At 40.8% G+C, this 11,773-nt stretch overlaps 1 protein-coding gene across 1 annotated transcript; it reads left to right on the top strand.

The window, feature by feature from the left end:
• Nucleotides 1-762: 762 nt before the first annotated feature.
• On the top strand, nt 763-11,272 carry prrt1 (proline-rich transmembrane protein 1). Its single transcript, XM_058618781.1, has 4 exons — nt 763-889; nt 2,637-2,974; nt 4,064-4,255; nt 6,586-11,272. The coding sequence occupies exons 1-4, from the start codon at nt 871-873 to the stop codon at nt 6,760-6,762; spliced, it is 726 nt and encodes a 241-aa protein (XP_058474764.1). The 5' UTR covers nt 763-870; the 3' UTR covers nt 6,763-11,272.
• Nucleotides 11,273-11,773: the final 501 nt, after the last annotated feature.

Raw genomic sequence — 11,773 nt, forward strand, 5'->3', positions numbered from 1 at the left:
TGAGTTCACTGGAGAAAGAATGAAGTGGTGAAATAAGTGAAAGAAAAAAAGTGACGGCAGGTTTCACCACATATGTTTACGTTCATGTAAACAATGTTCCTGTTCACGTGTCACAGAGCATAATCTGATTATCACTCACTATAATCTGAAAAGAGTAAACGTGGCTACATTATCTGAACACAGATCTGAATCTGATTATCTGTGAATTTATTCAGATTAAGGCAGGTGGATTTTGTCGTAATCTGATTACAATCTGAATGTTGCTAATGTTGACGTCATATATGCTAAGTGAGCAGCAGGTTTTTATTTAATTCAGATTTCATTGGTTATATTACAGATTTATGTAACATGAAATATGTTCTAAATCTGTAGAATATTTAAATTATGAAGCAAAAACAGTGAAAAAAACATGTGGCAGGAAAATCAGTGGATGAAGACAACATGGGTGAGTGACAGGGTGAGAGGAAGTCTCTTTGTTGAGCAGTGACGTGATGTACTGTCGCTTTAAGACAACGACAGCTCTCTTTGTGTGTGCGTGTGTGTGTGTGTGAGAGAGATGCCTTATTATTAGACAACCAGCCACACACACACACACACAGACTGCGCACTGCCAAAACAGCTGGGATTAATTTATTTCTCTTGAATTTATCGTCATAATTAAACCGTGTCTGTGTATGAGTGAGTGAGTGTGTAAGTGTGTGTGTGTGTGTGTGTGAGTGTGAATGTGTGGGTGGTTGAAAAAATCTTATAGAGGATGGATTTCATACATTTGGAATAAAAGTCTGCATCACTGCGCGCGACCCGAGCACATTCCTGTTTTTAACCATCAGCCGGAGTCAAAGGCGTCCACGCGCACAAAAACAGGACGCTATGTCGACGGAAAAACACGGTGAGTGAGTGTGTGTGCGTGTGCGCGTGTCACACTGAAGGTTTAGATTATTTTAGCTTGGATTGTGTGTGTGGATTCTGGAGCCTAATTAAAGCACTAATGACGCCACACGCGTCACATCTGTTCTTGTCTGTCTGTCCATCATCTGTCTGGACCGAGGAGGAAGATGACGATGATGATGATGGTGGAGATGATGATGATGATGATGAATGTGATGATCATGAAGATGAAGATGATGATGATGGTGATGTGAAGGTGGTGATAGTGATGTGATGATGGTGGCGATGTTGAAGATGGTGGAGATGTTGATGATGATGATGATGGTGATCTATCTATCTGTGTATCTATAATAAAGGTGATGCTCAGGTCAAAGAGACTGCTATGTAATACTTAATATTACCAGTCAGTAATAAGTAATAATGTATCAAAGAGACAGAATTATCTGTGTAATGGGATTAACTTTATGATATTAGTAAAATATGATCTCCTTATTAGTGCATTACATTAGTACATTATTACAAACATTATCTATAAAATAATACTACGATAATTGCATGATTATGACCACAGTAATACTATTCTTTTACAATGTTATTCGTGAAGTATAATGAAAAGTTACCTTTTTACATGTCTGCATATAAAATACTCTTAATCTAATAATCAGATTAAGTCATGTACTCTGGTAATCAGAAAATGCTGTTTACAAACAGTGCATAGCAACGGTGTGAATTAAAATCCATGTCAACATAATCATGTAAATCCATATATTCAAAATAAGCAGTAATTAGATTAAGACGTGGCATAATCCCATTTCATAGCTGTATTATATAGATGTGTATATTTTGTCTTATAATAAGATGGCGTGTGTGTGTAAAGTCGACATTAGTCATAATCAGATTATTGACATGGTTATATTATAAAGAAAATGGTATAATGATTTCTGTGAATGTGCAATTGACAGGAAATAGATTTAAAATGTTATATTTGTACAGATTCATTTCACACACTATAATCCAAAATGCCTTTCATCTCTCATATGCTCTGTAAACAGAAATTAATAGAATTTTCTATTTATATAATATAGATAGAAAATACAGTGCATTCAACACTCTCAAGACACTTTAACTTCTCAATCGTGAATCACTGCTGCCATGTTTACGCCACACCTCTCAAACTGTATGAAATGTCATTTTGGTCATGGTTGAGTTCCATGAATGTAACATGTGTTATGAATGTAACACGTGTTATTATGAATATAATGTGTTATTATGAATGTAACACGTGTTATTATGAATATAATGTGTTATTATGAATATAATGTGTTATTATGAATGTAACGCGTGTTATTATGAATATAACATGTGTTATTATGAATGTAACACATGTTATTATGAATGTAACGTGTTAATATGAATGTAACACGTGTTATTATGAAAATAACGTGTTATTATGAATGTAACGTGTTATTATGAATGTAACACATGTTATGAATGTAACTGTATTATGAGGCAGTGACAGCTGGTGTCCCCTTCCCTTGTGCTTGCTTCTTTATAATAAAAAAAATATAAATACTTCATATCACTGTAGAGTAACAATACAGTAATAGTGTGGTAATCATTTTGTATTAGTAATATTGTTATAATATCATCAATAATGGCCCTGGTGTATGGGAACTTCAACCTTATAAAATAGTAATTCTGACTTATTTTTAACATCTTTTTTGATCTTTTATTTCTTCTTCTCTCAGGTCTGGATGACTCTGGTCGTCAGACCATGCAGCCTCCTCCGTACCTCCCCAGCTGGCAGGACCCCAGCGCGGGCCAACACCCCGGCATGGCCCCCGCCCCGGGCACCCAGCCCAGCTACCCTCCTCCTCCTCCTCCCCCAGGCTCAGACGGCTACCTCCAGGAAACCCAGTTCCACAGCGGCCCGCTGGGACCTCCTGGGGCACCTCAGGGCTACACTGTCCAGACCCAGGGGCCCGGGGCCAACGTGCCTCACCCACCTGTCGGATACCTCCACCCGGGCTACCCTCTCCAGCTGCAGCCCTGCACCGCTTACGTACCTGTCTACCCGATGGCATCGGTGAGTCAGTGATGCTGCAGAATTACATTCATCACATCACACATAACAATTCCTGATGGTAAAAAAAAAAATCTGGCACAAGAGAAAAAAAAAAAAGTCAGGCAAATTTTTTTTTTATTATCCGGCACAAGAAAAAAAAAGTCAGGTAAAAAAAAAAAAAAAAAAAAACCGGCCCAAGAAAAAAAAAAAATCAGGCAAATTTTGTTTTTGGTTTTTAAATTTGGCACAAGAAAATAAAAAAAAGTCAGGTAAAAAAATAAAAAATAAAAATCTGGGCGAAAAAAAAAAAAACTGCAGAGGCTTGACCACGTACCACAACAAAGCGACAAGCGACTGACGGCTCCATGACAGCAGCCGGACAGACGTGGAGTGTGAAGGTGATTTTCTGAAGTAGTGAAACTGTATTCGTAACAGACGCCGTGTCTGTCTGAGCTCCACACCGACAGGATCAAGCAACTTGATCAGTTGCCTTTTTGTATCTTGTGATACAACATACCTTCTCTGGATCGCACACAGGTGCAACCATCAGTACCCCTGCATCTGCCCCGTTCCAGTTATTTCATTTTGTATGAATTCGGCCACCTCCTCCAAGTTTGTATGGTTTATCCTCCTGAACAAGAAAACCAAGAAACCAGAGTTTCCGACACAGTCTATTCAGCGTCCTAATACTTATCAGCACACGGTGTTTATTCTGATTCACCTGTGACTGCCAGCCACGCCCACCTCAGGAAGACCAGATCCCAACAAAGTGAGAATTTCTATGTGAGACGATGTGTGACGATGTGTGGTGTCCGTAACCAGAGGAAGTGTAAAATGTGGATAGATTAGTTTTTCCTCAAAATCACCCAACACAGGAACATCTGGTGTATTTTTGTGTCTGCTCGCTGTAACTCTATTGTTGATTTTGAGAGAGAACCTGGTAAAACCTTTGAGTGCCAATCCTGAGGGGCTGCTGTCTGACTTATTTATTTACTGCTAAAATAAAGCACATGTAAATCAGTTTGACAGTTTCACCGTCCTCCTTTGTCCTTGTGTCTTTTGAGGAGAATGTGTTTTGTCAGCTACTATAAACTCACATACTCTCCGCAGGGTCAGCCCTACATGCCAGCTGGAGGAGCCCACGCAGGTATACCACCAGGCCAGATTCATCCCATGCAAATGCCCCCGAGCATCACACTGATGGACCGCCGGCCGCCGCACGACTACCTGCCCATCGCTGTCCTCACCACTGTGTGCTGCTTCTGGCCGACGGGCATCATCGCCATCATCAAAGCTGTGCAGGTTGGTGCTGCTTCATAATATTTCTTTATTATCATGATGTGCAGTTACCTGCAGAAATGTGCTCCACTAATTGAGTGACATTGAAGAATAATAAAATATTTTTTTTTAAGCGACAGTATTTTGGTGAAAAAATGCTTGTCGTTGTCACATGGGACAACTATGTTGGTTCATCCTCCTCTTTAACAATTAAATATCTCAAATAGTTGAGGGATAATTGTGCTTTGACATGACATAATCTCCAGATGATAATCTCCCACTCCCCATTTCTTTGAGTGAAATGTCTTCTTGGATGAATTGGCTGGAGATTTTGTTTCATGATTCAGCTTCTGTTTGGTTCAAGTATGAATTTACTCCATAGTAATAATGAAAATAATAATAATAATAATAGTAATAATAATAATAATAATAACACACTGTATTCACACAGTTTAACACCACAATTACCAACAAGAATGCTAACACACAGTGGTCCCTGCTTTCACATCAGCACCCTACCATTGCAAGAAATAAATGATTTTATTATTTGTTTGGAGGGAGGACATGGGGGGACCAGGATTAGAGTCACTGGCCCCTGTTTGACCCCTTGTAGAACCGCCCCTGCACACACATCACTCCAGCTTCACTGTTGTAGTGATGTATTCTTTGAGTTTGTCATTTGAAAAGAAAAAAATAAATAATGAATGTTAGGTCATTAGTATTATTCTTATTTCAATGGATTGCACATAATTAAAATGTCCAAAATAATGTATTCATGTTTCTAAACAAAGCCACAGGAACAGAATGTGACAGGTTTTCATTTCTTCCTGTCAACAAAGACTAGAAAATAAGTGACGCAACCAAATGAATTGTTTGTATAAAGGTGAAACACAGCTTTGAATATGATGACGCTGTCTCTGCACTGTAAACTAACTTAATCCATATTCCCAATTCTCTTCAATGATGAAGAATCCAGAAAATAGTGAGCAGAAGCAGGAAACTGGTTCACCATAATCACTTTTAAAGTTCATACAGCACAAGGCAGAGCTTGTTCTCTTAGAAGCTGATTAATGATGCATTGAAGTGTTTAGTGTGTTGTTGGAGAATCATGTTGGAATTACACCGTGACATTCGGGGAAGCCCTATTTCTAGGAACTGCTACTTAACATGTCACATGCACGCACACATGGAACTGTGTGTGTGTGTGTGTGTGTCTTCCTCTCTCACACACACACACACACACACACACACACACGTCACTCTCCTGTCATGTCCCTACTGTCTTACAACCACGACGAGAGGAAACAACATTAAAATGTAGGTGATTTGAGTGCAGCGCCACAACGCTTGTTCACAGTGAGCAGAAGAAGATGGAGTGACAGGAACAAACACAAGCAACAGATTTTGTGGTTCTCTCTTGATAAATCATGGACTCAGACTAGATTTACCAAGAGTTAGTCTGCACAGCAGCAAATGTTTATGTTACACTGCCCATTGCTAATGCTAACGTGATGCTAAATGATGCTTATGCAGTTCTTACCCTTCCAGTCACTACAACACTATCTTTAGCCAAGTTGAATTTAGAGTTGAATGTTTGTCACAAAAGCAGATTGTGTCCATTTGTTTCCCTCCAGGCTCTTGTAAACGTTCAGTGACTCAGTTAATCAGGAAGTTGAAGATGTTAGGATACTGCAGGTCTGGAATAGTGTCCTGTCCTCTTGTTTAAAAGCTCATAAAAAGCATGTCAGGGACATTATATGGGTCGCAGTGAACTGTGACAGGTTGTTTATTATCGCTGCATCTTAGGCTGCAAACATGGCGTTTCAGTGACTGAGTCAAGTCGTGTCCGCCGCATGTACGTTGATATATTTGACTATTATTAGGTTATTTATTCATTGTACTGAAAATCAAAGTCTGTAACCTGTGACCGTGTCGCAAAGGTGGCTGTCAGGGGAACTTGAGCCGAGCTCCTCTTCACTCTCCATGGTTCTCACACTACATGGTTTACCTCTGCAGTCTCAGACCGCTGTCACCAGCATGCTCTCGACCTGATCGTATTACATAACAGCACCACTGTTGGTGCAGCGGGACAGAATGGATTTTTTCCTCTGGACAAGCTCAGCCGGCTCTGAGTTGAGCTGAGCTGACAAGGCATGGACGCACTTTCCTCTGCATGTTGTTATGGTGTGTTGGTGTTTTGCAGCGCGGCCCCTCTGCACACACTCCTGCTGCGCTGCAGTGAAATCGATCCACTCATGCTGTTTTAGACTTTCTCTCTCTCTCTCTCTTCTTATGTAACACATTTTCCACTTCTCTCCTCCTCCTCCTGCCCACATCCCTCCTGCATCACGCAGGTGCGTACGGCGATAGCCAGAGGGGACATGGTGTCGGCAGAAATAGCCTCCCGCGAGGCGCGCAACTTCTCCTTCATCAGCCTGGCCGTCGGCATCGCCTCCATCGTGCTGTGCACCATCCTCACCGTGGTGGTCATCATCGCCTCGCAGCACCATGACGACGACTGGGAGCCGTAGCTCCACGTCGACGGGAAACCGCGGCACGTGTTGTCCAGCTACTGTAACTATTTGGAGGAAATAGGATCTCTGAAAACTCTACTGCTTGCTGGCCCTCTGTGTTCAGCCACACACACACACACACACACACACCACTACTGACCTAACACACACACACACACTCAGTACGTTTACATGCATGTTATAAGTCAGATTTTAGTCAGATTAAGACAATAATTTATTTATTTTTTAAATATTATGTGAACACGTTAGTCCGACTAAAATCAAGCTAGTCTTAGTCAGACTAACATACCTGGATAATGCGATTCATAGTCCGATTACTCCTGAGTCGAACTTGGCGTTTGGTGCATGCACTTAAGGGTCTTTGAATCGGAAGAAGAAAGAGACGACGTATAAACTCCAGTACTGTTGCCGGAAATCCTACGGTGTCTTACTTCGGTCAACACAAGAACCACAAGAGACATGTCCATCTAATTTATATCATTATTAACATACAGCAGGTACAAAACCACAGCACCGTCCATATAAATGTATTTTCTGCTCCGCCCTAACCCTGGACTCATCATGCTGTCTGATTGCCTGACTTACATCAATTTAATCCAGCGACATCCTTAGCTGGATTAAACTGTGCACGTAAACGCACTGACTGATCGACTGATGACCAAAAACACAAACAATCACAGCTGACATTCGAATACCAAATACAAGCACGGCCCAGTATTGCTGTTAGCTCACTGACCGCTCAATATTTCCACTCAGATAACATGAGCTGCAGGACGGAAACAAAGCTGCTTTCACTCACTATTGATTCACATACAGTATTCTCTGATGACGTCCCGGTGCGTTCTTAGAAGTTCTGAAGTCAGGAACTCGGATTTCCAACTCGCAAACAACCTCAACAACCTACAAATACTGTTGTTTTACTCTTCATAGCACTTCAGTGTATTTGTTCGTACACACAGTAGAGCTTCATTTTTAATCGTAGATATATTGGCATAACACACCATTGTGCAAATGTAGAGCATTGTGATGACACTAGTATTGCTAACAGTGGCTAACAATAGCTCGAGATACAGTGAACACAGAGGGTTCCGAGTTCCGATGTAAATGGAACGCAGCATTATGCTGTGTTTACACCAGACTAATTTGATGACTTGCTAGCTCGTATTGAGGCCAGGCCAGGATTTCCCACAGTGGGACAGCTGCGGAGTGTCTGCTCGTTTACTCGTTAAGTAAATGGTGAGACTCGCCAAGGTGTGTCCCGCTGCAGACGCTGCACACGGTGCACACGGTGCAGACACACAAGGGATGGAATACCGTTATACTTCTGTCTTCTCTTAGGAAAATACACCGACCTCCGGAATTAAAAATGCAGTAAAGTGATCGTGCTGCGCGTGGTGTGAACACAGCACTAGTGGGAGGACACACACACACACACACACACACACACACACAAGCAGCCAAAGGAGGTGTTTCAGGACAGAGGAAGATTTTAGTCTGAGACACATACACATACACAGGTTTTCCTCTTTAAACACATTCTAAAAAGTGCCATGTTTGTCCAGAGCAGTGTTACAGTGTTACAGTGCTACAGTGTTACAGTGCTACAGTGTTACAGTGCTACAGTGCTACAGTGTTACAGTGTTACAGTGCTACAGTGCTACTGTGTTACAGCTGAGAGAAGAGACGGTCGGGTGGATTGAGGGGCTGATGTCGCTAACAGACACATTGACTGACTTGCTTACCACACACGACTCCTGGTTTTTGTGTTACATGAACATTTTAGCAGAATAATGATGTTTGTTAAATGATCATTTAAAATCTTGCATTTATTTATTTTCGATCATTTTCCAGTGTACTGCTCGTTTTGAATTGGCTTAGATTTGATATCATACAATAATGATGATGATGAGGATGACGATGCTGATGATACAGATGACAGGAAGTAGCTGCTTAGATTCATCGCTCACATAGTGCATGATAAACACAAATGTAGGCTAATGAGCTTTTAGTGCCAACATAAACTGTCTCGCAGCTGTTTTTGGGGGATATTTCCACTGGTACAGTATTTTCCAGAGTGTGGATTTTTCCAAATGAGATCATTTAAATGATAGGTATTTGAATCTTGGTTTGACATATGTCTTAGCGAGTAGTTTAGAAGCGTATCGTCGCACAGCTCTTTGCTGTAAAACTGAAACTTTAGTGCAACATGAGACTTCTGAGGCAGCGCAACCCTGCATGTCCTCCTCAGTTAGTTTCTATTTTGTCTTAAATATTGAGGCTGTGAGATCATGTAATGTGGTTTCACGTATGGTTTCCATACCATAGCTGTAACATTACAGTGTTAACTGTTCTGTTAGGTTTCAGGAGTTAAACTGAGAACTGAAAATGAATGTTTCCAAAAAAGGGAGGGAGAGAAAATACTTTTGCCTACTTTCTGCTGAATGAAATCATTTCCTCTCTCTTCCTGTCTTTCTCCTGATCACATGACTTATTGGACCTATTAACATATCTCTTCTGCTCCCTTCCTTCCTTACTTCCTTCCTCTGTTGGTCCCTATGATAATGCTATTTTTTAAAAAGAATTATACATATACAGTATATTTAAAAAACTATGTGTTTGACACAAAACACACATAGACAGTATGATGTCTAATTGTATTATTTGACAAACATTAACTATTATTATTATTATTATTAGTATGACATTGTAATTATTATTGATGTATAAAGTACATGAAACACATCTGGGTTTGTAGTTATCAAACTGCAAAGAATTTGACTTTGTTTTACTAAATTTGAGTAAAATCGTAATAGCTTTATGAGCTAATAGCTTTATTAGCTAATATCTTTAACTGACAGATATATATTATTATATTAACACATCTCTGGACTTAAGGGATATCAAAGATATTCATCCAAAAGAAAAACAAGGCAATCAGAGATGGCAGACTCACCCCGTTCACTCTGTCGGCCTCTGTTGGTCATATTGGCAAACTGCGGAAACACAAACAGACAAAGGGACTCACAGAGCTACTAAAAACAATACTTCACTTGCACTCTGTGGGATAGAAAATAATAAAAATATCTGTATATCTGATAAAAGAGCGCCGTTTAAACATCTACAGCCTGATTCACAAAAACTCTTTAGTTATTCAAAATCCATTTAAAAACAAATATAAAAGAATCAGCTGTTTTTGTAAATTCTTTCAATTTGATGGAGGAGCGAAGTTGATAATTCACAATTCATTTAGTAAAAACCAGTTGTGCAAATGTAGGCCATCCTCTCCTAAATATGGAGGCATCGTCTGACAGATGAATACACAATTATTTTCTGTGTCAAAGACAAGCAAATACACATTTATTCTGTTTCAACACTTCACCTTCAGCAGTTTGACAAATACAAACCCCATGCTTATGTTGTTGACACGTTGATATTTGGGCTCAGTGCTGTTGAGTATTACTATTATTCTAATCGTGTGTGTGCTGAATAATAAGAGTCATGTCCAGCATATTTGGTTTAGGCTGCGACTCTCTGTGTGTTTCCTGACAGAGACGTAGAGACATGTTCTGTACATGTACATATATATATATAAATATAAGTATATATATGTATATACTGTTCACCACACACACACACACAGACACACACACACACACACACACACACACATTCTTGCGCTGCATTGTTACTGAGGACACTCATTCCCTTGCCCCTTACCTTAACCTTAAAGTGGAACTATAGAGGATTCTTACCCTCATTTAACAGCTGTGGAGTCATTGTTGTGGTTAAACGGCTTGTTGTGGGGAGATTTGGGGCTGGGCTGTTTCCACTCCCGTTACTGTCTGTTAGCAGAACACAAGGCCGCCGACCCGGGGGAAGCGAGGAAGAGGAAACGACTGTCGGACCGAGTGAGGGTCCATACACGAGTAAACACTGGACACAGAAGAATACAAAAGACATGGGAGTAACAACAGTGAGGATAAAGCAGTAGACAATGGTTGGATGGCTGTTTACGGCCGTGTCATAAATTGTACAGTAGGGGGAGCTCTAGAGAAAAAGGATGAAAAAGCCACCAGACTTTTCTGCTTTTACCATCACAACTAAATAATCCTAAAAGCAGGTATTGAACCCCAAAATGTCCTCACGTTCCCAGAATGTCCTGATGTTCCCAGAATGTCCTCATGTTCCCAGAATGTCCTGATGTTCCCAGAATGTCCTCACTCCCGTGGGTTTATGGGTCTTTTGGTTCTCACACAGACACACACAGACACAGTGACAGACACAGACACACACAGACACACACAGACACAGAGCTGGGATGAGTGATGTGTTTCTTGTTTAGTTCAGCGTGTGCAGGTAATGCAGTGGGTCGCAGAAACCCACTAAGTGTAAGTGTGCTTCTCTTGAGGTTCATTATTCTGACTGTGTTTCAAATGCTTTGGTTGTTTCCAAGTTTACTTGTTTTAGTAACGAATAAAGAATATGATTTTTTTGGTGGTGAACGACACGGCGGTGGTGATGGCGGCGTCTCATTCCTCCTCTTCTCTCATCATCTCTCCTCCTCTCTCCCTTCTCTCCTTCTCTCTCCTCCTGTCTCCTTATCACTGAGCAGCTATTTATAGTTGCCCTGGTTTCCTCCCACTCTATCTCTCCCTCTATCAGAACATGAAGTACAGCTTCTCTTACTAGTTTGTCTTAAAGCACAGAGGCTCCTGCTGGTTTGTGTTTTAAAATGAGGGTACCCGTTCTTTGAAGAGCCTTCTAAACCTACAGCACATCAGTGGAACCTTCTAGTATTCTTAGCCACGCTAGCATTATGGCTGTAGGTACGACTAACCAGACTCTGGAGATCCCGCTCCTCCCTAATCTGTGCCTCTCATTTATCCTTTTGGTCATTATTGAGAAATGTTTGCTATGAACGGTGAAGAAGAGAAGAGCCTGGAGTCTGTGATGAGTCAAGTTGAAGGAAATGTATTTGACTTGAATGTGCACGACATGACGCTACCTT

Source organism: Solea solea, chromosome 20 (genome assembly GCF_958295425.1).
Source record: "Solea solea chromosome 20, fSolSol10.1, whole genome shotgun sequence".
Classification (NCBI taxonomy): domain Eukaryota; kingdom Metazoa; phylum Chordata; class Actinopteri; order Pleuronectiformes; family Soleidae; genus Solea; species Solea solea.